Source organism: Poromitra crassiceps (assembly GCF_964638095.1).
Source record: "Poromitra crassiceps genome assembly, chromosome: 25".
NCBI classification, from domain to species: Eukaryota; Metazoa; Chordata; class Actinopteri; order Beryciformes; family Melamphaidae; genus Poromitra; species Poromitra crassiceps.
The window spans coordinates 20,023,998-20,051,604 of NC_139649.1; the positions used below are offsets into that span (position 1 = coordinate 20,023,998).

Consider the following 27,607-nt stretch of genomic DNA (forward strand, 5'->3'; position numbering starts at 1 on the left):
CTGTTTGTCTTAATAAATGTCCGCCACGGGAGCTATCTAAAACTTGTGTTGCGAGCCCCTTTTTTCGTTCGATTTAAACAGAGCGACAGAGCGATTCCAAAGGGTTGACTTGAGCGACAGAGCGAAAAATAAATATCTCGGTGTGAACGCACCTTTAAGAAGGTGGGGGGGTGGTAGGGAGGAGGGGTGTGCTAGGGTGGTGTTAGCCTAGGTAAACCCAGCCCCCACGTGACCTGCTCTCTCAGTTCCCAGTCACCTTGTGACTGTAAGCAGGGTGAGCCTGAGAGCAGGTCACTGGGGGCTGGGTTTACCCAGGCTAGGGAGGTGTGGGTGTGGTATAGCTAATTAGCTAATTACACGAAAAGCACAAAATCAAGCAGGTTATCCAAAAGGGTGAACAAAAACTGTGGTAGGCAAAAGGCAAAAACAGAACAGAACGGCAGTTTAAACTAAAAGCAAAAACAAACAAACAGGCTTGTAAATAAATACAAAACAGGACCAAACCAAACCTGCGGACAAAATCTCAACGTCTCATTTTTAATAGTAGATTAGCAGGAAAAGTACAAACTCAGTCATTGTTGATGATTGATTGTATTTTGGACATTTCCTTTCACTTCAGCTCTTTAGGGTGTCTTGTTTGAACAGATGAGTGTTTTGAGGCTGTAGAGTCGGCTGCTTCTGCTTCCTCTTTCGTCAACCTCAAGCCCTTTTCCCACATGCGCTTTGTACCGCAAAATGACCGGTACGTGGTCTAATGCCTGCATGTGAGAAAGGCGCCGTGCCGGTATAAGCGCGACCCCGTCGTCCCCGACATTTCACCAGTTTCCAGCCAGTCAGAAGAGCGGTATGCCGCGACAGACAGACAGGTGAGAAAGGGGTCCAGTCATTTTCCGCTATCAGTGCACACAGTAGACAGTCCAACACCAAATACACAGCTGATTGTTCGATATTCCCCTGGTGTTGCGTACCACCAAAGGACTATTGCCAGTCGCAAACGCGCTTCCAGTGGTTTTTGCCACCGGGTGATCTTGCGTGCGGGTCGGACCAGACTCAGCACGTAATACCGGGACATGCGAAAATGACGCTTCCATTCCACGTCGTCAAAATTGTTCAGAGCATTTTCCCAGACGGCTCTAGTCTCACGCAGCAGCGCAGAGGTACATAATCATCAGTCATGATCTGTCCCCGGTTTAGTCTATCTTCATATTCTGCGCGACACTCTCATGGGCGAGGTGTACACACGTTGCTTAATGTTCCAGTGGGCATAATCTAATCATTAGCGCACATTAAAGCAAACTGGCGAAATGATCTTGTGATAATAAGAGCAGTAGCCTATGTCAGCTTCATGTGTGTGTGTGCTGATTTTCCCCTCTCCTCTCTGCTCGCTCTCTGGCCACAGTCCGTCCTCCTCCTTCAGTCACAGCCCGACAGGGACTAAGCAACGTTGCCGACAGCCAAGGCAAGCCCGGACACATCAAATGAAGCCAGTCTGTAATAAATTGCTTCAACGCGACGCAGGTGAACGGATAAACAAGCAAACTTATTTCACCATTCGGAGTTTTGCCGACACGTCACTCCCCACCCGCTCTGCAGTGCCGCCCCCCCCCCCCCCCCCCACATACAGGCAATTTCGCTGATAGATTCCCACATGCCAGAGGAGAGGTGTGAAGGGAAATGTCCGATATTGACTTACAGGTAATTTTCCGGTACGCATGTGGGAAAACGGCTTCAGTTCCACTTTCTAACCTCTCAGAGAGTCTTTCTGCCAACATGGCCACAATCTTTGCTGGGTTTCCTGCTGTCTCTGCTGCAGACGGCTACAAGAAGTTGTGAAACAGCACTGTATATATATAGAGTAGCTGAGCCTAAGTGTCTCTACAGGGGGATGAGTGCTGTGTGCTTTGTGTCTCTCTACAGGGGGATGAGTGCTGTGTGTATACAGTATGAATGTAGCTGACTCTTTGTGTCTCTACAGGGGGATGAGTGCTGTGTGTATACAGTATGAATGTAGCTGACTCTTTGTGTCTCTACAGGGGGATGAGTGCTGTGTGCATACAGTATGAATGTAGCTGACTCTTTGTGTCTCTACAGGGGGATGAGTGCTGTGTGTATACAGTATGAATGTAGCTGACTCTTTGTGTCTCTACAGGGGGATGAGTGCTGTGTGTATACAGTATGAATGTAGCTGACTCTTTGTGTCCCTACAGGGGGATGAGTGCTGTGTGTATACAGTATGAATGTAGCTGACTCTTTGTGTCTCTACAGGGGGATGAGTGCTGTGTGTATACAGTATGAATGTAGCTGACTCTTTGTGTCTCTACAGGGGGATGAGTGCTGTGTGTATACAGTATGAATGTAGCTGACTCTTTGTGTCCCTACAGGGGGATGAGTGCTGTGTGTATACAGTATGAATGTAGCTGACTCTTTGTGTCTCTACAGGGGGATGAGTGCTGTGTGTATACAGTATGAAGGTAGCTGACTCTTTGTGTCTCTACAGGGGGATGAGTGCTGTGTGTATACAGTATGAATGTAGCTGACTCTTTGTGTCTCTACAGGGGGATGAGTGCTGTGTGTATACAGTATGAAGGTAGCTGACTCTTTGTGTCTCTACAGGGGGATGAGTGCTGTGTGTATACAGTATGAATGTAGCTGACTCTTTGTGTCTCTACAGGGGGATGAGTGCTGTGTGCATACAGTATGAAGGTAGCTGACTCTTTGTGTCTCTACAGGGGGATGAGTGCTGTGTGTATACAGTATGAATGTAGCTGACTCTTTGTGTCTCTACAGGGGGATGAGTGCTGTGTGTATACAGTATGAATGTAGCTGACTCTTTGTGTCTCTACAGGGGGATGAGTGCTGTGTGTATACAGTATGAATGTAGCTGACTCTTTGTGTCTCTACAGGGGGATGAGTGCTGTGTGTATACAGTATGAATGTAGCTGACTCTTTGTGTCTCTACAGGGGGATGAGTGCTGTGTGTATACAGTATGAATGTAGCTGACTCTTTGTGTCTCTACAGGGGGATGAGTGCTGTGTGTATACAGTATGAATGTAGCTGACTCTTTGTCTCTCTACAGGGGGATGAGTGCTGTGTGTATACAGTATGAATGTAGCTGACTCTTTGTGTCTCTACAGGGGGATGAGTGCTGTGTGCATACAGTATGAATGTAGCTGACTCTTTGTGTCTCTACAGGGGGATGAGTGCTGTGTGTATACAGTATGAATGTAGCTGACTCTTTGTGTCTCTACAGGGGGATGAGTGCTGTGTGTATACAGTATGAATGTAGCTGACTCTTTGTGTCTCTCTACAGGGGGATGAGTGCTGTGTGTATACAGTATGAATGTAGCTGACTCTTTGTGTCCCTACAGGGGGATGAGTGCTGTGTGTATACAGTATGAATGTAGCTGACTCTTTGTGTCTCTACAGGGGGATGAGTGCTGTGTGTATACAGTATGAATGTAGCTGACTCTTTGTGTCTCTCTACAGGGGGATGAGTGCTGTGTGTATACAGTATGAATGTAGCTGACTCTTTGTGTCTCTACAGGGGGATGAGTGCTGTGTGTATACAGTATGAATGTAGCTGACTCTTTGTGTCTCTACAGGGGGATGAGTGCTGTGTGTATACAGTATGAATGTAGCTGACTCTTTGTGTCTCTACAGGGGGATGAGTGCTGTGTGTATACAGTATGAATGTAGCTGACTCTTTGTGTCTCTACAGGGGGATGAGTGCTGTGTGTATACAGTATGAATGTAGCTGACTCTTTGTGTCCCTACAGGGGGATGAGTGCTGTGTGCATACAGTATGAATGTAGCTGACTCTTTGTGTCTCTACAGGGGGATGAGTGCTGTGTGTATACAGTATGAATGTAGCTGACTCTTTGTGTCTCTACAGGGGGATGAGTGCTGTGTGTATACAGTATGAATGTAGCTGACTCTTTGTGTCTCTACAGGGGGATGAGTGCTGTGTGTATACAGTATGAATGTAGCTGACTCTTTGTGTCTCTACAGGGGGATGAGTGCTGTGTGTATACAGTATGAATGTAGCTGACTCTTTGTGTCTCTACAGGGGGATGAGTGCTGTGTGCATACAGTATGAATGTAGCTGACTCTTTGTGTCTCTACAGGGGGATGAGTGCTGTGTGTATACAGTATGAATGTAGCTGACTCTTTGTGTCTCTACAGGGGGATGAGTGCTGTGTGTATACAGTATGAATGTAGCTGACTCTTTGTGTCTCTACAGGGGGATGAGTGCTGTGTGTATACAGTATGAATGTAGCTGACTCTTTGTGTCTCTACAGGGGGATGAGTGCTGTGTGTATACAGTATGAATGTAGCTGACTCTTTGTGTCTCTACAGGGGGATGAGTGCTGTGTGCATACAGTATGAATGTAGCTGACTCTTTGTGTCTCTCTACAGGGGGATGAGTGCTGTGTGTATACAGTATGAATGTAGCTGACTCTTTGTGTCTCTACAGGGGGATGAGTGCTGTGTGTATACAGTATGAATGTAGCTGACTCTTTGTGTCTCTACAGGGGGATGAGTGCTGTGTGTATACAGTATGAATGTAGCTGACTCTTTGTGTCTCTACAGGGGGATGAGTGCTGTGTGTATACAGTATGAATGTAGCTGACTCTTTGTGTCTCTACAGGGGGATGAGTGCTGTGTGTATACAGTATGAATGTAGCTGACTCTTTGTGTCCCTACAGGGGGATGAGTGCTGTGTGTATACAGTATGAATGTAGCTGACTCTTTGTGTCTCTACAGGGGGATGAGTGCTGTGTGTATACAGTATGAATGTAGCTGACTCTTTGTGTCTCTACAGGGGGATGAGTGCTGTGTGTATACAGTATGAATGTAGCTGACTCTTTGTGTCTCTACAGGGGGATGAGTGCTGTGTGCATACAGTATGAATGTAGCTGACTCTTTGTGTCTCTACAGGGGGATGAGTGCTGTGTGTATACAGTATGAATGTAGCTAACTCTTTGTGTCTCTACAGGGGGATGAGTGCTGTGTGTATACAGTATGAATGTAGCTGACTCTTTGTGTCTCTACAGGGGGATGAGTGCTGTGTGTATACAGTATGAATGTAGCTGACTCTTTGTGTCCCTACAGGGGGATGAGTGCTGTGTGTATACAGTATGAATGTAGCTGACTCTTTGTGTCTCTACAGGGGGATGAGTGCTGTGTGTATACAGTATGAATGTAGCTGACTCTTTGTGTCTCTACAGGGGGATGAGTGCTGTGTGTATACAGTATGAATGTAGCTGACTCTTTGTGTCTCTACAGGGGGATGAGTGCTGTGTGTATACAGTATGAATGTAGCTGACTCTTTGTGTCTCTACAGGGGGATGAGTGCTGTGTGTATACAGTATGAATGTAGCTGACTCTTTGTGTCTCTACAGGGGGATGAGTGCTGTGTGTATACAGTATGAATGTAGCTGACTCTTTGTGTCTCTACAGGGGGATGAGTGCTGTGTGTATACAGTATGAATGTAGCTGACTCTTTGTGTCTCTACAGGGGGATGAGTGCTGTGTGTATACAGTATGAATGTAGCTGACTCTTTGTGTCTCTACAGGGGGATGAGTGCTGTGTGTATACAGTATGAATGTAGCTGACTCTTTGTGTCTCTCTACAGGGGGATGAGTGCTGTGTGTATACAGTATGAATGTAGCTGACTCTTTGTGTCTCTACAGGGGGATGAGTGCTGTGTGTATACAGTATGAATGTAGCTGACTCTTTGTGTCTCTACAGGGGGATGAGTGCTGTGTGTATACAGTATGAATGTAGCTGACTCTTTGTGTCTCTACAGGGGGATGAGTGCTGTGTGTATACAGTATGAATGTAGCTGACTCTTTGTGTCTCTACAGGGGGATGAGTGCTGTGTGTATACAGTATGAATGTAGCTGACTCTTTGTGTCTCTACAGGGGGATGAGTGCTGTGTGTATACAGTATGAATGTAGCTGACTCTTTGTGTCTCTACAGGGGGATGAGTGCTGTGTGTATACAGTATGAATGTAGCTGACTCTTTGTGTCTCTACAGGGGGATGAGTGCTGTGTGTATACAGTATGAATGTAGCTGACTCTTTGTGTCTCTACAGGGGGATGAGTGCTGTGTGTATACAGTATGAATGTAGCTGACTCTTTGTGTCTCTACAGGGGGATGAGTGCTGTGTGCATACAGTATGAATGTAGCTGACTCTTTGTGTCTCTACAGGGGGATGAGTGCTGTGTGTATACAGTATGAATGTAGCTGACTCTTTGTGTCTCTACAGGGGGATGAGTGCTGTGTGTATACAGTATGAATGTAGCTGACTCTTTGTGTCTCTACAGGGGGATGAGTGCTGTGTGCATCTATACAATAAAGGATATTGACAACATCTTCACACAATCCATGTTCAAGGGGCTCAGCACGAGCATCCCAAATCACCCAAGGCCTGGGACGGTACGTGTCATAGTAATGAGTCCAAAATGATATATATATACAGTATATATATATATATATATATATATATATATATTTATAAAACGGCTCTCTCAAATCAAGCAATCTGATTGGTTCACAGCCATTGTATAAATACTGTAACCCACTCTCATAACCCATGGCCATGGGTTATGAGACACAACTCTCTTACTAAAAGGCTTTGGTTACCTCAAATGACAATGTAGAAAAAACAAAATGGCGGAGACAGCTGTCAGATCCTTGTGAATCGATCTTCGCTTATAACTTTACTAATACTTCGCAGAAAATTATGTTTTGTACAAGAATAGACGCAGGCTAATGTCTTCTTTGCAAAAAAAAAAGGCTGTTAACCCCGCATTTCTAAATAAGACGTAACGTTAGTTGGTGTCGGGCTTTGCAGAAAGCTCTCAGCTTCTCAGCAAGCGCTGAGAATGCAGCGCTGCGCTCGAGCTGCGTGTCGGGCTTTGCAGAAAGCTCTCAGCTTCTCAGCAAGCGCCAGGATTGGCCAATGTCAACTTCAGTCTCCAGAACGATCCAATCAAATCACCCGCACGTCTATCTTCTTGCTAGAGGTCCCGCCTTACAGTAGTGTTTCAACTGACTCTATCAGAATGCCATGCCAGTCGGACTTATAGTATTATTATTATTATTATATTATCATACTTGGAAACCATTTTATAAAAGCAATATAGCACTCGAGCTGCGTGTGTTGTGGCATATATCCCGCTGCTCAGCAGTTATCCCACGAGGCCTCAGGCCTCGTGGGATAACAGCTGATCAGCGGGATATATTTGCCACAACACACTGGCTCTCATGCTATATTGCTTAAATATACAGTGAATATTACTGGGATTATTGTCTATCAAATCAACATTTTAGAGGAAGTAAGACTTAATACAGTTCTCAAATGACAGCATTTTCATGACCCTCAGCTGTTTTAAAGACATGGCTGCTGTCATGAAAACACCACATTACCACAATTGTGGACTTATTTGAATGGCAATGTCATGTGCTGATAGCCTGCTAAAACCATCCTGATCACATGACCTCACATTCTGTGTCATGTGCTGATAGCCTGCTAAAACCATCCTGATCACATGACCTTACATTCTGTGTCATGTGCTGATAGCCTGCTAAAACCATCCTGATCACATGACCTTACATTCTGTGTCATGTGCTGATAGCCTGCTAAAACCATCCTGATCACATGACCTTACATTCTGTGTCATGTGCTGATAGCCTGCTAAAACCATCCTGATCACATGACCTTACATTCTGTGTCATGTGCTGATAGCCTGCTAAAACCATCCTGATCACATGACCTCACATTCTGTTTGGCTCCATGGAGCAGTCTGGACTTCCACTCTATCCCAGCCATTTACACAAGTTACGGCAAAATTGCCGCCAATCAGGGCCCTGCCCAGAGTTGAGGACATAACCGACCAATCAAGGATGCTGGCAAAACAGTAAGAGCATCTCTCAAAGCAACGAGCGGTAATGTTCATGTTAATGAGCAGTAAGTAAACACAGCCATAAGTGCAGTTATCAGTATATAAATGGGAGCTGGGGCTCTGTTTGTTTCTCTGTCCCACTGTGATGTCATAAATGTCATAAATGGGGGCTACGGTGGTGCAGTGGTAAGCGCTGTCGCCTCACAGCTTGAAGGTCCTGGGTTCGACGCTGTGAGCACTGAAGGAATGCGTGCCCGTCCGCATGTCCTCGAGTGCCCACCACCCGGGTGGGGTCGTCAAAAGGGCCTTTCTGTGTGGAGTTTGCATGTTCTCCCCGTGCCTCCCGGGGGTTTCCTTCATATAGACACCCCCTTCACCAAAACATGCAATATCCTGGCTGCTGATGTGGTTCCTCCTCTGGTGGTTAAGGGCGCCTGTTCGGAGGGAGGGGAACTGGTTGGAATAGCGTGATCCTCCCACATGCTATGTCCTACTGGTGAAGCTTTCCCTGTCAGGTGAAAAGAAGCAGCTGGCTAACTGCCCATGTCTCGGAGGAAGCATGGAGTCAGTTTTCGGCTCTCCCCAGATCGGCAGAGGGTGGAGCAGCAACCAGGATAAATAAATTAAAATGAGCACTAATGGGGGATAAAAATGGGATAAAAAATCGATAAAAAAATAAAAATAAATGTCATAAATCCCACTGTGACATCATCAGTGATGTCATAAATCCTACTGTGACATCATCCGAGATGTCATAAATCCCACTGTGACATCATCAGTGATGTCATAAATCCCACTGATGACATCATCAGTGATGTCATAAATCTGACATCATCAGTGGTCTCATTGGCCACACAGCAGCCGAGTTGCGGGCAAGGCTGCGCAGCGGCCGAGCTGCGAATGCGAGCTGCAGGGCCAGCTTGGCGAGCTGCAGGGGCAGCTCAGCGAGCTGCAGGATGGGCGAGCCCGCAGAGCAGGTGAGCATTCCTAGTTGTAGAAATAGACACAATCACAACAATTAAATTCAATTCAATTCAATGACAAAGGAGGAGCGCGGCCGGGAGAAACCCACAGGGCCTGAGCCTCCATGCACCGAAGGGTCTTTCAATACTGCGGTGTAGCACTAGCTCTATTGCAGCAGATTGGGCGTGATCAGCCCTTCCACGGGCAACGTTGCAGACAGAGTAGGAAGGCTGATCCGTGAGCGGCTGCTTCTGGGACGCGGGTCGGGGTCTTAATCGGCCTCGGCTGGGTCTACTGGGCGAGGGTGTATGATGTTGACAGACCCGAAACACCTTACGACCCCAGCTAACATCACTGATGACGCGTCCCAGCGCATGCTGTAGTATGTATTTTGAACAGTCAATCAAACAATCAATCAACCTACATTTATTTAATTCTCTGAACACACACTGAGGGTTGGGACCCTCTTTTCCAGTGGTGCTGAGATTAAGTTAAGAAAATCACAAACATGAAAGTGGAAATGCCTAAATAAACAAAAGGATACAATTCAAAAGAGGATCACACCGAATAGTTCATCATCCACACAATTACACCATTTAAAACAGGTGCAATTAAAGTTGATTTATCTTTTTCTTTTTTTGGTGTGTCTGACCTTCCCTTCTTTCTTCAGTGTGTGGTGGACAGCACAAAGCTTCCTCATGAAGTCCTGAAGATAGTAAACAAGAACTCAGAGATGGAGGACAGAGTCCTGCCTCTGGACGACTCCGGTCCACTCCTCGTTAATCACCAGCACTACACTCACATCTGCACGGAGCGTTTCCAGAACAAGACGAATGGGCACACAGTGCTGTTTCTCTCCTTAGGTGAGTTAGTCTGCTGAAACAATATGACTCAAGCAAGGTGAAACACACTTACTGTTTCTCTCCTTAGGTGAGTTAGTCTGCTGAAACAATATGACTCAAGCAAGGTGAAACACACTTACTGTTTCTCTCCTTAGGTGAGTTAGTCTGCTGAAACAATATGACTCAAGCAAGGTGAAACACACTTACTGTTTCTCTCCTTAGGTGAGTTAGTCTGCTGAAACCATATGACTCAAGCAAGGTGAAACACACTTACTGTTTCTCTCCTTAGGTGAGTTAGTCTGCTGAAACCATATGACTCAAGCAAGGTGAAACACACTTACTGTTTCTCTCCTTAGGTGAGTTAGTCTGCTGAAACAATATGACTCAAGCAAGGTGAAACACACTTACTGTTTCTCTCCCCGACCCCCCTTTTTTTGTGAAACAAAAAAGTTAGCATCATGGAAAATAACAGGTTTGAGTCAAGACCTGAGGGCTATACCGCACAAATGTAGGATAAGCAGATCCAGGATCTGTCCCTTGATCTGGTTTGGCTTAAAGTCGAGGTGAACCCGTTCGTCACGTGCATCTGAGTCCGTTTCAGACTGAAAACAAATTGAGAGGCGGACCATATACGTATCGATGATTTGATTTGACAATTCTGAGGACTGGCTTTGGCATTGGCCAATCCTGGCGTGTTCCACCCCCAAATCGGGTGGGATTCAGCATGATGTCGTGCTACGCCAGTGGGATCCGCGGAGCACCAGGCAGCCACCGGCTTCGTGCGGAGCGAGCGGACAATCCGATGCATAGGTGCTGCCCGCCTGCCTGGAATCTCCGAGAGACGACCCCTGACAGCCAGGGAGGCTGTCAGGCTCAGTGGCGTGCGCCATTATCGTTATAAATGTAAATAATATTCCTGGAATGCGCGTTTTAACGAGCCAGTTACATTTCTTCGCATTCTTAGAGATTATAGTATTTGTTTTTTGTTCATGTTTCTAACAATTGCTCAAGTTAGTAGTTAGTTTATGGGATAGGAATTCTGCCAGATGACAGGCATTAGGTGCCATTTTCTACTTCATTTGGAAGAGAAAATTATCCTGAAATGAAGATTTGATTGACAGCTGCCATGTCGTGATATGATTGGTTGATATGGGGTAGAAATTTGATAGTACTAGGTGACGTCAGCAAACTGTACATTACTGTTATCAATGAAATCTTGAAAAATTTACTTTTGATGTGAAAAAGAATTTAGATTGTTGTGATTTGTTTGGCATACATTATTAAATAGGTGCACTGCATACCCAGGTACTGTATTTGAACTAAAATAAAATAAAAGTAATTTTTGGGTTCAGCTCGACTTTAACCAGATACTTTCATCTAGCTAGATTCTAGTTAAGTTATATCACGAATGTAGTTCTCAACTCGTTAATTGGATCCAGGTTTTTCTAATCAAGTTGAGAGTGCATGCACATGAAAATGCTTGTGCACCGAGCTCGTGCCCGCAAAAGAGGCGTGGTTTTTAACAACTAGCCAATCACAATGCAATATGGACTGCCCCAGCTTTTACAGCGCCAGACACGCCTATTTCCTCATTCATTCAAAGCGCAAATCGTGAAGCTTTACTACTGTATGTCAGAATCCAAATCCGCGTTGAATATTATCAGTCTGTTTCCGAATGACTGTCTAAAGTTACCGCTTTTATTCACATCAGTAATTTCTTTGAAGAGCGGTTTCTGTCTCCATGTATCTACAGCAGCTCAATTCACCCTCTCAATAATCTAAATAAAACCTGCATGTCTTTTTTGCGAGTGGAAGTAATGTGTAATCTATCTCAATCTAAATTTGCAAAATCCGTAGGCATTTTTAGACCATTTAGGCTCAATGAATAATAATGATCTCATGATGTGTTGTTTGGTCGCACTGATGGAATAATTCCTATAGGCTAATAGGCTATCAATAAAAAAAATAATGATAATAAATTTTTTAAAAGCCTGCTGAACTGAATCGACACGGTACTGCAGGCATAGATTTCATTTATAAAAAATAGCCTATTTTGTGGTCACATATAGGCCATTGGCAGTAGAGTCGCATATCTCCATATTTCATACAATGACTATGCTGGAAATAATATGAAGTTCAATCACAGACAGGTTAAAAGCAACACAGTTGCAGCTGCAAAATGCAGGAGTAGCCTAGATATGAATAATCTCTGTGTGCAGGCGATCCCATATTAAATTGCTTAGATGTAGTAGTAGGCTATTCTGACATGTATGACCATGTCCAACCCAACGTCAGCCTCAGCTCCGTTGCTCCGTGCGCTTTAGAGACGTTTATGTAACCTTTTTATGCCGGTTTAGTGATATTTCTCCACTCACCATTCAGCTACAATCGATCGGCGGGGTCAAACGTATCTAGCCTACTTGAGAGCACAAAAATGAATACAGTATATAAAAACATATTCCAAAGTGGTAAGTAGGGCTTAATTTAATTATGTAGCCTGCAACAAGTGCAAGGCTTCAGTCCTTGATTAATTCAACAGGAGCCATATGTTTTTTTTTCTTTGTTCTTTTTCTTTTTCATTTGAATGCAATGTATTTTTCATATGGGGACCATATGAATGGCGACTCGCTGTTTCCAAAGAGCTGATTGAGGCAGGTGGGTCTTTCATGGGTTTTGATCTTATCCTCTGAACTTAACCTGCTACAAAGCAGGTTAGCCGTAGAGCATAAGTTGCTATGGTGATCTATTTCGGTAAGAAGTTAACTAGCGTTGTGGTACGGCAAACCTAGGGTTAAACCTGAAGTTACCTCGTTACCTTATCAAGGTTTATGAAAAAGGGATAAATAATGTTTTTTTTTATGGAGCAATGGAGAACGTCTACACCAGGGATACTCAACTTGCTTTGCCCGGGGGCCACTTTCGTGAAATGATAGAAGGCCAGGGGCCAGTTAATAAACAATCAATATACATTTTTCTGTAGCGGATTGTAGGTTTTTGGGGTGTCAGTCGGAGTTTAGTCTGACAATGTTGTGCACACCGGATAGTTAGTTAGGTTAAGTTAGTTAGGTTAAGTACGGTACATACATAAGTGCCTGGGTAGCGAGCAGACGGCGGTATTTGACAATTTAGCAGCTAAATCAGAGCTTATTGAAAGATATTCCATATTCCAGATTGAAATGCTATAACAGAAGTGGAGTATTGGCCAGAATGACATGAACATTTGGACACTTATTCAGCGGGTATCTTGCATGTTGCGTTCAGGTGCACTGTAAAAAAAAAAGAGAGAGAAAAAAAAAAAACATTGCGGGCCGCAAGTTGAGTATCACTGATCTACACACACTGGATGCCAGTTCCCTTGACTTGATCACAACCAAGATCATATAAAAGCAATAACGATGTGCTTGCCTGACCTTGTTAGTAAAATGTTTACTGCACTTTGACTTTGTAATTTGACAAGAAGTCATATCAAACTCACTGTGTTAAACAACAATCACTTATCACTGTCCCCCGCATCATGCTTGCAGCAGCCACTGTACAATACTGTCATGGAACTGAATTGGAATCACGCACAGAGCAAATCATTTAAAATCGTTTATTAGACAATAGACAATCACAACAGAACACAAAGTTAATTCACAACGGGGTACCTTACAAACCAAGGCTAATAGCTAACAGTGTTAGCTTGTTGTCTCTATCTCCATGTCATAACAGCACAGAAAAAATAATGCCAAACCTCCGTTTTCGGTGATCAGTTCTTATCTGTACACATTCCCTGTGGGCTACTCGTGTAAAATAACGTTACTTCATATCTTAATAAAAGGCAAAATTGACTGTATAGTACACAGCTAAAGCTCGGATTAGAATTAGGATTAGGTTAAAGTTAGGTTCAGGTTAGAATTAAGATGAGGTTAAGGTTAGGTTCAGGGGAGAGAGAACGCATGTACTCATTATGGTCCCCATGAGGATAGAAGTACAAGTTTAAAGGATGTGTGTGGCTGGCTGGGTGGGTGTGTGGCCTGGTGGGTAGGACGCTTACTCATTCAAGATTCAAGATTCAAGATTTTGTATTGTCACTCCATGGTACAAGTATCACGTGTGAAATTCTTGTGCTGTGGACTCCGTTTACAACATAGTACAAATATAACAGGGCATATGAGTGCAAAAATCCTCCTCTGTCAGTGCTATATTACATCATATTACCGGTATGCTTCCCCACAGAGAATGGAAGAGTTCACAAGGCTGTGGAGACGAACACCAAGGCGTTTTTCATCACTGAGTATCAACCCTTCAGCCAGCCTGACCACATCCTCACCATGATGCTTCAGCCCACCACTGTGAGTCAGACATGCTTACACACACACACACCACTCCCTACTACACACATCTAGCTACACACACACCCACCACTCCCTACTACACACATCTAGCTACACACACACCCACCACTCCCTACTACACACATCTAGCTACACACACACACACACCACTCCCTACTACACACATCTAGCTACCCACACACCCACCACTCCCTACTACACACATCTAGGAACTGAAGGGCTCTTGTAGATTCAAGATTCAAGATTTTTATTGTCACTCCGTAGTACAAGTATCACGTGTGAAATTCTTGTGCTGTAGACTCTGTTACAACATAGTGCAAAAAATAAAAAATAAAATAAAAACAAGAGGCAACAAGCAATAAAGCAGTAAGACACGCCACAGACAGTGGTGTATTCACTGCACATATGTGCAAATGGCATGAACATACTTTAAACATAATTAAACATAATTAAACATAATAACATTCTGTTAGGTGCAAATAGCATATGCCTAATTAACATACTATTGAACATTAGTCGTACGTGATGGTAGCAGCTGCAGTGCGGCTACTACACTATTTGTATATGTTAACACGTTGAGTGCCAAGGACGAGATATCTCGGCTTACATAATCCAACCGTTGAGTGCGAAGGACGAGATATCTCGGCTTACATAAACATTTTTTTTTTTGACGGTGGGACATCGATCAACCCCTTTTACGTCTCCTACACCAGAATTGGAGGTATTGAATGTGTATAATCTATTTTACCGACCCACTGAGTGTCGACATGTCTCTCCACAGTAGAAAGAGCCAAAGAGGCGACCCAAAACTGGACGGAAAAGCGCGACGAAGCCGTTCTCATACTGTAAAATTGATGGCGAAAACGCTTTCACTTTCGCGCTGATGCACAGCGGTGGCAACGGTGGGGGGTTCCAAGAATAGATTGGATGCACACTTTGAAACACGCAGCATAAATATGACCAGAATCGCATCAAAGCTCTCAACCAAAACTCCACGAAACGAGCGAGTCCACCCAGACTTCCTCAAACAGCGGCCGCGCTAACAGGCAGCAGCCAGGCAGCAGCAACTTCGTTGTGACACGCCCGCTGGAGAGCCAGGGAGGCAGGAGGAGAACACACACGGAGGGAGGAGTTGGAAGCAGAGGGGGGTTTCCTGCTGTTATGGAGGAAATTACTGTTCAAAACTATTGTTTAGATGTCTGACTCTTACTGATGCCAAAAATGAATGGTTAAAGTGACTGTTCTATCGAATTTCACAAAAAGCCATTTATCTCTGAATAATTTTTCTGACGCTGAAACCATGCTGTATTCAACTGCTAATGCTTACATAACTACTAACTCTACAAACTAACTCTTTTAGACAGAGAAAGCACACATTCTATTAGTTCTTTTTAGATGATTGGTGTTCACGAAGTCTTAACAGAAAAGAATCCTCGGCTCTTGTAAAATGAGCCAGAATCCTCAAAAAAAAAACTGGCAGAACCTACCTACAGCATTGAAAAAAGGGCTGGCAGTCAATGTGTTAAGGAGTCTCGTGGCCTGCGAGAAGAAACTGTCCCTCAAGCGATTTGTGCGTGCTCTTGGGACCATGTATCTCCTCCCTGAGGGTAGCAGGGAGAGCAGACTGTTGTGGGGGTGGTTTGTGTCTTTGATGATCTTCAGGGACCTCCTGAGGCACCGCTGGTTGTACAGATCTTGCAGTTCTGGCAGCTCACATCCTGTTACGTGCTGGGCCGCGCGCCTCACCCTTCTTAGCGCCCTGCGGTCCATGGTGGTGCAGTTCCCGTACCAGGTGGTGAAGCAGCCAGTCAGCAGGCTTTCAATGGTGCCTCTGTAGAAGTCCCTGAGGATTTTTGGCCTTAGCCCAAATTTCTTCAGGCGTCTGAGTCCGTGTAGTCGCTGTTGGGCCTTTTTGACAACATTGGCGGTGTGGTTGGCCCATGTCAGGTCCTGGTGGATATTGACTCCCAGGTACTTGAAGCTGTCCACCCTTTCCACCACTGTGCCGTTGATGGTGATTGGGGGGGGTGCGCCCCCCCCCTTCTGTAGTCTACAATGATTTGTAAGACTTTAATGCATACGAAATAAGTCTAAAATATGAGCAAGTGTCTGTCTGTGATTTTGGTCGCACATTGTGAGATTTGTGATGATTCTGGTCAGTAATGATGTCACTGATGATGTCACAGTGTCTATGACATCATCTGTCAATGTGCGGACTCTACTTTTCTTTCACACACTGACATCATCAGTGATGCGAAGTTGGGCAAATGTGAGTGATGTCACTTGAGCACTCCATGATGTGATCAGTGATGGTCACTCGAGCAATTGTGATGTCATCAGTGATGCGAAGTTAAAGTTGAGCTGAACCCAAAAATGACTTTTCTTTTCTTTTAGTTCAAATACCTGGGTATTCAGTGCACCTATTTAACACATTAAGTGCCATAGACGACCTAACTCGTCTTACATAATCCAGCGCTTAAGTGCCAAGGACGGACTAACTCGTCTTACATAAAGATTTTTTTTTTTTGACGGAGGGACATCAATCAACCCCTTTTACATCTTTGAGATAACTATTTGGAGCAAGAGCATGTGTGTAATCTATTTTACCGACCACTAAGTGGCGACAGAGACCGAGAGAAGCCACAGCCATGGGACCCAAAAGCCACGGGACCAAAAGCAGCCGCCTCTTCGATGGCGATTTTACAGTCAGAAGCCCGAGACACACACACAGAACGGACAGAGATCCCTTCCCCCCAGAGCCGCGCAGCAACGCGCGAACACACACACACACACACACACACACACACACACACACACACACACACACACACACACACACACACACACACACACACACACACCGCGGTAGCAAGCCATTCAAGGAAATGGCGACGCGATTTTACAGTAATCCATTCAAGACTTGTCTTGCCTGAGAGCGGCCGCGCACCGGCAGCAGCACACAGAGAGCGGAGAGCGATTTGCAAAATAGATCATAGGTGAAACACACTTTGAAACACCTCAGAAAGGCCAGAATCAACATCTGCCCATCGCCCACGCATTCCCCGGCCCATCTTGACTCGCACAAGGAGCGTCCGCACGCAGGCAAGCAGGCAGGCAGGCACACAGGCAGGCAGCAGCAAAAGCGCTTCTGACACGCCCGCTGTACAGCCAGGAGGAAGGAGGAGAAGACACACGGAGGGAGGAGTTTGAATGAGAGGGGTGTTTCCTGTTGTTATGGAGGAAATTACTGTTCAAAACTATTGTTTAGAATGTCTGACGGTCTTACTGATGCCAAAAATGAATGGTTAAAGTGACTGTTTCACAAAAAGCCATTTATCTCTGAATAAATTTCCAGACGCTGAAACCATGCTGTACTCAACGGCTAATATCTACATAACTACTAACTCTGCAAACTAACTCTTTTAGACAGAGAAAGCACACATTCTATTAGTTATTTTTAGATAATTGCTGTTCATGAATTCTTAACAGAAAAGAATCCTCGGCTGTTCTAAAATGAGCCAGAATCGTCAAAAACACCCCTGGCACAACTTACCTACAGGAATGAAAACATGGCTGGCATTCAATGTGTTAATAATGTATGCCAAAAAAATCTCAAAAATTGAATTTCTTTAGTTTTTTACACTTATTCACATCAAAAGTTCATTTTTCAAGATTTCATTCATAACAGTAATCTACAGTTTGCTGACGTCACCTAGTACTATCAGATTTCTACCCCATTTCAACCAATCATATCACGACATGGCAGCTGTCAATCAAATCTTCATTTCAGGATCATTTTCTCTTCCAAATGAAGGAGAAAATGGTGCCTAGTGGCTGTCATCTGGCAGAATTTCTAGCCCATAAACTAACTACTAACTTGGCCAATTGTATGGAACATACTAAATAAATCAAACGGTAATGTCTGAGAATGCAAAGAAATGTAACTGGCTCGTTAAAACTCGCATTCCAGGAATATTGTATTTACCACAATAGCGATAATGGCGCGCGCCTGAGAGCCTGGTTGTCAGGGGTCGCCCCTCGGAGATTCCAGGCCGGCGGGCAGCACTCATGCATCGGATTGTCCGCTCGTTCCACACAGAAGCAGCTGGCTGCCTGGTACTCGGCGGATCCCACTCGCGTAGCACGACAACACGCTGAATCCCACTCGATTTGGGGGTGGAACACGCCAGGATTGGCCAATGCCAAAGCCAGTCCCCAGAATTGTCAAATCAAATCATCGACATGCTACTATGACCCGCCTCTCAACCTGTCATCTCAGACAAGTTATGTTTTCAGTCTGAAACGGACTCCGACCCATGCGCCACTACGGGTTCAGTTTGACTTTAAGCAATTGTGCCAATAGAGCAGGTGAGGCCACACAGCAACCGAGCTGCGTATGAGAGCTGCATATGAGAGCCCACGTAGCGGGTGAGCTGCAGGGAATTGAGCGCGGCTAAAACTGATTAAAAAAAGAATTCAGACTGTTTTTGTGTATCTATGATCAGGGAGGAACCCCTGGACAATATTGACTGTCCAATATCCAGTTTTGATTAAAAAACCAATATGGGTGCCATGTATCTGCTAAGCTGTATCCGTCTAACCCTGCAGAGGAAGCTCTATGTGAGAAGCAGCAGTGAACTGGTCCAGCTGGACGTGGGGAGCTGTGGCCACTATGGAGACAGCTGTGAGGAATGCATCCTGGCCAGAGATCCCTACTGCGGGTGGAACAGCACCCACTGTACCCCTCATACACCGTAAGACATTTGAAGATCTTCATTCTTAGCCTGCTTAAAACCATCAGGATCGGTGAACTCACATACCGTAAATTCCGGACTATAAGCCGCACCGGAGTATAAGCCGCACCTGCAAAGTTGACTGTTTTTTACATATATAAGCCGCACCGGACTATAAGCCACGGGTGTTTTAATGTTTTTTTTTTTTTTTTTTTTTTTTTTTTTTTTTTTATTGTGTTTTAATGTTTAATTACCATATGTAAGGGTTCATGCACAGAGGGGATTGTCGGGAAAGAGATGGCTGTTTGAGGAAGCTCCCATTTATTAACATTTCAACAAAACAACATAACACAACACCACCTGTGTTGTTATGTTATGTTATGTTGTTAAAAGAGGGCAAGAGAAGAAATTAAAACAGAAGTGGATTTATAGTTAGAAAGAGTGCTAAAAAAGAGAGATTTTTTTTTTTTTTTTTTGGGGGGGGGAAAATCCATAGATAAGCCGCACCGTTATATAAGCCGCAGGGGCCAAAAAAGGCCAAAAAACTGGAAATTTCGGTAATCCGGAATTTACGGTAGTTTCCTTCTGTGTATCCGTCTTTATTGAGTCTATTTCTGAAATAACTGCACTTATGGTTGTTTAAACTCGACAAACGTTGATGCTACTGCTCCAGCCGGAGAGCCACGGAGGCAGCAACTACTGTTTTGCCAGTGGCGTTCCTGATTGGTTGATTATGATGTCAACTACAAGGCAGGTCCCTGATTGGCCTGTACACTTTGTTTCTGAAAACACCCGCCCCGGGCAGGAGGCCAGACGGATCCACAGAACCAAACAGAATGGTTTTAACCAGAGCCGTGTATATAGAAGAGTCGCGACGTCACCATTCACTCCAATTGGACCCGTTTTTTTACTCTCAAGAGTTCCTGGAAGTAAGGTTCTGGATTAAGAAGCGCTGTCGAGTTGCAGTTTGTGATGTACTTTGAAAAAGTCTGACGTTTTTTAAAGAATCAAATTGTATATTGTCAGCTTTATTTTAGCATTCAAACGTAGCGCGAGACCCATTCCTGGCTGTTCATTGGCTACTGAGTCACGCATTTTGGACCTCCGCTGACGCCACTCTCTTACTAGATTGCTCTGGTGTTAACCAGGCTACTTCATTCTACCTCTCGACCAAAAAACCAACAAAAAAACACACATCTTAGAAAATTATTTCTGCCATAAAGGTACAATCATAACTCATGTTCATGTCATGTCAAGTTGAGAGCCAACCAAAATGTTAACCTGCTAATTAGTAAGACTTAATGAATTTCAGGTGGCAATATTTCAATTTGGAGATAGAGCGTTTTGGAGTGAAATTCCTTATTTCCACTTAGATGTAGAATTTTATTTATTATTTGCCATATTTATTTAAAGTATAATTTCTGTAAACAAACAAGGCCATCGTGACCACATGGTTGGCAGCATACAGTGCCTTTTACATGATGTGCCACCAGGTCCAATTTGGCAGGAGATGTGCTGGATGGCTCAATGATACAAAGATAGATGACTTTATGGCACAAAGCAGGAAGATGCCACACTGTTTGTGACAAAAGAGAAGTAGCAACATTCCCTTCTGACAGGAACCAAGAGAGTTGGTGTGAAATGTTGTCTTAGTTTTGAGAAACATGACCACATGCAATAGCACTGGTATGTTATAGTTGTGGTTAGTGGATGGTGTCTTTAAACGGTAAGCGAGACCACTCTGTCACCACCCTTCTTTCCTGTTGTCGTTCAGTTGGTGGAAATTCTGATACACACAATATAGATCCTGCAGTTTTGCTGATGTTGTCTTCCTGTTTTTTTGGTTGTATTTTAACCATAGTAACCTTAGTGTTATCTAAAAGATTCATATTATGATGACATGTACTGAAGTGAAATGAGGAACTCAGAAGTGGCACAGAGGATGTCACATTTGAAAATATCAGATTCTGTGTGATTTGTACTGTTCACACGGTCATGGAAAAAACAGACCTGAGTCACTTACGGGGGGAGAGGGGGGTGGGGGGGGTTGGAGAATTCAGATTTGGCCCACTTTTGCCTGCAGTGTGAGGAGGGGCTCTCGAGATCCCTCACACTCGAGACCGGACTCGAGTACTTCAGCTCTGCTTCACAGTAGAGATGTGATGGTATGAAAATTTCACATCACGATTATCGTGACCAAAATGATCACGGTTATCGTATTATCACGGTATTCGTAAAATATAGCTAAAAATGTTCAAAAGTAGAGAGAAACTCACTGAAATCATTTCACAACATTTTATATTGAAAACTCAGACCCAAAAAGGATTGATACACTCACTGAAATCATTTCTCCAAGGCTGCACGTTTGCATCTGGGAGACTGTTGCCAACTTTGGTTGATGATGGACAGTATTTACCATGTTTTTCAAAGCACTGTAACCATGGTAACACGGTAATCACGGTACCACGGTTTGAATTATAATTAAAATTTGAAACGGTACGGTTATCGTAAGGAATTTTATCACGGTTATCATTAAAACTGGTTATGGTTACATCCCTACTTCACATGTAGATCTTGCTCAACTCAAATGCACTTTTCATTTCACAGTGGAACACTGCAGGATGTGGAGAATGGGAATTGCATGGTGTGCCAGAAGCAAAGAGGTGGGAAAGGTGAGATGTCAAAGCAGACAACACATAGCTTTGAGTCTGATGGCAGCACTGTTTTAAAAGGGATGAGAGGAATTTGATTGGCTCCTCCCACACCTATACAATTTATTCCTCCTCATACAATGCTTTTTACAACAGGTGTGCCACTGGCTGCTGTGAGCCTGCGCTACCGTCTCTGGTCACAATATTACCAAAAATCTGTTGGTTAGACCCAAGTGTGATAGAACTGGCACAGATGGAAAAAGATCTGCTGGCACCCAATGAAATTGCTACTTGGCTGGTCACTGCACCTGATTGGCAGGGAAATATCACCCTTAATATTAACACAGCACTGACTCCGCCCATGAGAACTACCTACCAAATGGCAATATTGCTGTTGAGCATTTTGTTTCACACATCTGCCTCTGAAATCCTTCCACTGTAAAACCTTATATCTATATAAGTATATATATATATCTATATATATATAGATATATATATATATATATCTATATAAGTACAAGTATATCGTTTTGAAATTAGTAAATTATGATTTGAGGAAAGGGGGTGGGATTAAATAAGTGTATACTTCTTCCCACTCCTTTTCAAATATTATGTAATGACAAAATTGAGTTTGATCTTTGTGTTTCTTTCATACATTTATATATTTTAATGGCTTAAGGCTATCTGTACTTATTGTTTGTTGTTGTTGCATATTTGAAATAAACTTCAATCAATCAATCAATCAATATAAACACTAATCTAGCAAACAACAACCAGACATCCTTGTGTTGTGTTTTCAGTGCTTACCAGCTCTTCTGATAGGATTGGAGGAGATGCAGAAGGTGTCACACTTCTCTTGGGGTCAAAGTATTTCCTTCGGTGCCCGGTGTCGTCCCACCATGCTACGTACGCTTGGCATCATGGAACTGCAATAATACCCTGCAGCCCAACGAAGCAGCAGTGCCTCCTTCTCATTGACAGCATGGGTCCAGAGCAGGAGGGCACCTACAGCTGTGTGATGGAGGAGATGGGCTACAGAAGAACCCTGGCAAAGTACCGCCTAGACCTGATCCACAACGGAGCAGGCCAGGCATGCAGCCCACTGGCCTGGGTTTATCTGCTGGCTGCGGTGATCATGAGTCTGTGTTGTTAGCTCCAGGTATCTGTACAATAACAATACAGTAGCTATAGGGCTGCACAGTTATGATGACTGACATGATCATCCAGATTATTTTGCTAGAAATTGTGATCACGATTGATTTTATGGCACTATATCAACATCTTGACATCGACTGCAATAGCGTAAAATATTTTCAACGGCGAGTGGAACATTTTATCAATGCTCTTATATTGCCACTATGCCAACCTTCTACTAGTGATTATGGAAATGAAAATGGCCATCTATGATCATACATGTACGTGATGAATTGTGCAGCCCATCATCCAAGTCTTGTATTACAATACATTCTTTTGAACGTGTATTGCATCATGTGGGACGACTGTGGCTCAGGAGGTAGAACGGGTCGTCCACTAATCAGAAGGTCGGTAGGTCGATCCCCGGCTCCTCCAGTCCGCATGTCGAAGTGTCCTTGGGCAAGACACTGAACCCCAGATTGCTCCCGATGGCTGTGCCAGCACCCTGCGTGGCAGCTGGCCGCCCTCGGTGTGTGAATGGGTGAATGTAGGCACATTGTAAAGGGCTTTGGATAAAAGCGCTATATAAATGCAGTCCATTGGCATTAGCATTTTACCATCATGTTAACTTCCTACCTTGCATACTACCTCAGACTTGCTTGGCAAGCTTTATTACTGCAGCTATTTTAAGCCATTTCCTGTATTCCTGTCGAAATCCATTGCTCAATTTAAAAAAAGAACAGAGTGCACTTTGTACAGTACAATAGATACAGTTTCAAATACAGATTCTTCCAATGCAGCAGAGTTAGCATTTAGCTGCTAGCCCAGCCCAGGCAGACAGGATCAGGGATTCAACCCCGCAGTGAACATAACATCTGAACAGACGTCTATGTACCTGCTCTAGACTCCCCAATCCTGTAGTGTAGAGCCGCAGCACCGTCCCTTGGTGAGTCAGCCCATAGAGATAATATCTATGGGCTGACTCATGCTGAAGAAGTTGAAATATGAGGTTCAGCCATCTTATTTAAGCCATCCTTATTTTTCAGTCAAACAATGTAGTGAGACTCAGCAGAGAGAACGATGTGATATTGAGCTTTGATATGTTTTGATATTGAGCATGAAGTATGATTCCTCTGGGAGTTCATTTGTATGTAGATATGAATCGCTTTCTAACTTTGAACTTTGTTTGACTGGTTGCACTGTATTAAGGACATAATTTGTATGTAGATATGAATCGCTTTCTTTTTCCCCCCCGATTTTTTATCCCATTTTTATCCCCCATTAGTACTAATTTTAATTTATTTATCCTGGTTGCTGCTCCACCCTCTGCCGATCTGGGGAGAGCCAAAAACTGGCTCCATGCTTCCTCCGAGACATGGGCAGTTAGCCAGCCGCTTCTTTTCACCTGACAGGGGAAGCTTCACCGGTAGGACACGTGGGAGGTTCACGCTATTCCAACGAGTTCCCCTCCCTCTGAACAGGCGCCCTTAACAACCAGAGGAGGCACCACATCAGCAACCAGGATACTGCATGTTTTGGTGAAGGGGGTTCCTATATGAAGGAAACCCCCGGGAGACACGGGGAGAACATGCAAACTCCACACAGAAAGGCCCTTTTGACGACCCCACCCGGGCGGTGGGCACTCGAGGACATGCGGACGGGCACGCATTCCTTCAGCGTTCACAGCGTCCCAGGTGGGAATCGAACCCAGGAGGCGACAGCGCTCACCACTGCACCACCGTACCCCCAATCGAATCGCTTCCTAACTTTGAACTTTGTTTGACTGGTTGCACTGTATTAAGGAATGCACTGTATTAAGGAATCTTTAGCACTTTATTTTGGGTATTTGACAGTGTTTGATGTGATGTAATTTGCACTATATTTAAGTGCCTTCCAAGCTGATTAACAAACAATAAAAGCCTGTTTGACCACTTGCAGTCTGCTTATATTTAACTAGACATCTCACACCCTTAATGCCTAGGCTGGCCCGCCCTGCAGCTCGCTGAGCTGGCCCTTGCATACGCAGCTCAGCCACCGCGTGGCCTCGCGCGTGCAATGTCTTGCCCTCAGTCTCTCCTGTGTGTCACTGATGACATCATCAGTGATGTCACAATGCCTATGTATGACATCACCACTGAACTATATAGCCTTAGGGCAATTAATCTGCCCTAATTAAAAAATCTGGGCCGTCAGGTCACCCGCATAGGTGACCTTTACACACCCAAAAGGTTTCAGCCCGATGGCACGTAAAACGACATAGCTGAACACAGAACTTGAAACAGCCCACATTCTCAATTGTATATATAGTCAGACCTCTAACTCAGTCTCTCTTGCTCTCTCTTTCGCTCACACATTTGACTGTTTATCTCTCTGTCTGAAAGAGTGGCATATTCATAAAAATTATGAACACTTTCAAATTCTTCCAGAACAGTTTTATGTATTTTTATGATGCATTTATGGCCTTGTGGTGAAAGATTTGTGACGGGGCTGAGGTGTCAACATCGAAAACTGCAATTGTGAAATGTTTGCTTGGACAGGTGATCTGAAATCTGGGGGAGGAGAGTGATTATTACAAATCATTTCAACGCTCGTGAGCAAGACATAAAAAAAGGTGTGAAGCCGCCCAGTGGCCAGAAGACTGGCTGCACCTGACAGTGAGGAGTTAACATGTTGAACTTTTAGTATGAAGCAAGGCACTGCTGATTTAAAAAGAAGCTGTCTTCTCTGGTTAGAGACATTTAGAAACTAGATACCACACTGATGCAGTGGAACGTTCCCCAAACAAAGGGGTCTGTCCCCATTTGGTTGCAATGCAATCTTTCCAAAGAGCAGGTAGGTACTGTAGGAGAGTTCCTGAGGGTCTTCACAAAGCCCCCTCCTTTTGACTCATGTGTTTGACTAATGTGGTAGATGTTTAAGCACTCCTCAAAACCAGGATGCATCATGTAGCCGGGGGTGGAATAACCATACTCATATGTCAAGAGACAAGCCTTTAGGGGGATGTGACTAACTTGATGACAGAAACAGGCTGGTCTGTGGTCTACATTCACTGGGTGTTAGTAAGAGGTAAGGTGTTAGTAAGAGGAAGTGAGTGGTGAGTTGCGCAATGCGCATGCATTTGATAGGCTCTTTGAAAAGATGATATCAGCAGCTACATGTATGAGCAGAGCTGTAGCAGCTGTCTGTGTGTTTCACTGGCCGGTGTTATCTTGGTTTTGCAGCAACCCACCAACTGTTTCCAGATAACGGGCCACACACCTGTGAATGTGTTCAGTTAACAACTGTGACCATCATGGAGCTCAAATGCAAATTTGAAGAAAAAAAAGAACAAAATACACACAAATAAGATATAAAGTAAAACTTTATCATGACATACAAGTTTAAAGCCCTGAGAACCATATCTTTATATTACTAATGTGAACAAAACTGAATGTGTGAAAACCACTTTGGAAAAGTGCTCCTCTTAAATAGCCTACAATCAGCACAAACCAGTTTTTACAAGCATTCATGTGTTTTGTCCTATTTTTGTTTGTTTAAAGAGAAAACTATAATATAAGTAATTTCATTATCATGTCCATAATAACAGTACAAAAATATGCACAAACCCGACAGATGAATTAATATAGCCTACGGAGCATTGTACAAGCCAAAAACAACATAAAATTGATAAATGAGGTATTCAATAACCACTTGCATATGCGCCTGTTTTTACACAGATCAGGTTAGTCTTTTAAACAATTTAAAAATGAATTAACTCCAAAATCATCCGAGAGACAAAGGTTCTGCAGACTTCCAACTTCACAGCTTCCTGAGTGATGAGACCTTGCCTGCAGTTACTGAAGACAAAAATCCAAAAAAATGCAACACCAAAACCAAAGTCAGTCTAAAGTAGCATTCAGCGAAGTCACCACAGCATCTGTGTGTCTGAACGCACCACAGCATCTGTGTGTCTGAACGCACCCCTCAGTACAGCATCTGTGTGTCTGAACGCACCCCTCAGTACAGCATCTGTGTGTCAGAACGCACCACAGCATCTGTGTGTCTGAACGCACCACAGCATCTGTGTGTCTGAACGCACCCCTCAGCCACAGCATCTGTGTGTCTGAACGCACCACAGCATCTGTGTGTCTGAACGCACCCCTCAGCCACAGCATCTGTGTGTCTGAACGCACCCCTCAGTGTAGCTTCAACATCGAATGCAACAGTGACCGCAAGCCCAATGCCCTGAGGTATCGTGGTGAGACGAGGTAGGGGGGTCTTTAACACACACACACACACACACACACACACACACACAACACACACACACACACACACACGCACGCGCGCGCGCACACGCGCACACACACACACACACACACACACTACACATTGAAATACAATACACATATTGGAAATACAATACATATATTGAAAATACAATACACATCTGAAGAATACAATACACACCAAAATGCTTAAATACAATACACATTGTGTATTGTATTTAAGCATTTTGTATTGTATTTATTGTTACATCTCGAAAATCCAACAACTGTATTGTATTTTCGATATGTGTATTGTATTTCGATATGTGTATTGTATTTCAATGTGTGTATTGTATTTGATTATGGCACGAATCACCCATGCCAAAATTCAATACAATACACACATTGAAATACAATACACATATTGAAAAGGCAATACACATATTGAAAATACAATACACATCTCGAAAATACAATACAGTTGTTGGATTTTCGAGATGTGTATTGTATTTTCAATATGTGTATTGTATTTAAGCATTTTGCTATTGTATTTATTGTTACACATGTATTGTATTCTTCAGATGTGTATTGTATTTTCAATATATGTATTGTATTTCCAATATGTGTATTGTATTTCAATGTGTGTATTGTATTTAGTTGTGTGTATTGTATTTGATTTAGGCACGATCCACCCTCCATAGCCTTCCGCTGGGGAGTTTTAATACAGCGCCACTAGTTGTTGAAATAAAGGAGTACTGGAGTAAATAACTAGCCTGACTCCACCAG

At 43.9% G+C, this 27,607-nt stretch overlaps 1 protein-coding gene across 2 annotated transcripts; it reads left to right on the forward strand.

Annotated features, from left to right (window-relative positions):
• The first annotated feature begins 6,338 nt into the window (after window positions 1-6,338).
• Window positions 6,339-23,135, forward strand: LOC310798554 (semaphorin-7A-like). Of its 2 annotated transcripts, none has more exons than XM_083661096.1 (6): window positions 6,339-6,445; window positions 9,548-9,740; window positions 13,938-14,053; window positions 18,665-18,810; window positions 21,397-21,461; window positions 22,241-23,135. In XM_083661096.1, exons 1-6 carry the CDS (start codon window positions 6,395-6,397, stop codon window positions 22,591-22,593), a joined length of 924 nt encoding a protein of 307 aa, XP_083517222.1. In that variant the 5' UTR covers window positions 6,339-6,394; the 3' UTR covers window positions 22,594-23,135. The 2 variants fall into 2 exon arrangements, with proteins under 2 accessions (XP_083517222.1, XP_083517223.1); XM_083661097.1 differs by having other exon boundaries at window positions 21,397-21,452.
• Window positions 23,136-27,607: the final 4,472 nt, after the last annotated feature.

Bases quoted from the DNA above. Each gene is read 5' to 3' on its own strand.
- LOC310798554 (XM_083661096.1), top strand. From the start codon at position 6,395: ATGTTCAAGGGGCTCAGCACGAGCATCCCAAATCACCCAAGGCCTGGG. The intron at 9,741-13,937 runs GTGAGTTAGTCT...GCTTCCCCACAG, and splicing joins AGTGCTGTTTCTCTCCTTAG to AGAATGGAAGAGTTCACAAG. The intron at 21,462-22,240 runs GTGAGATGTCAA...TTGTGTTTTCAG, and splicing joins GAAGCAAAGAGGTGGGAAAG to TGCTTACCAGCTCTTCTGAT.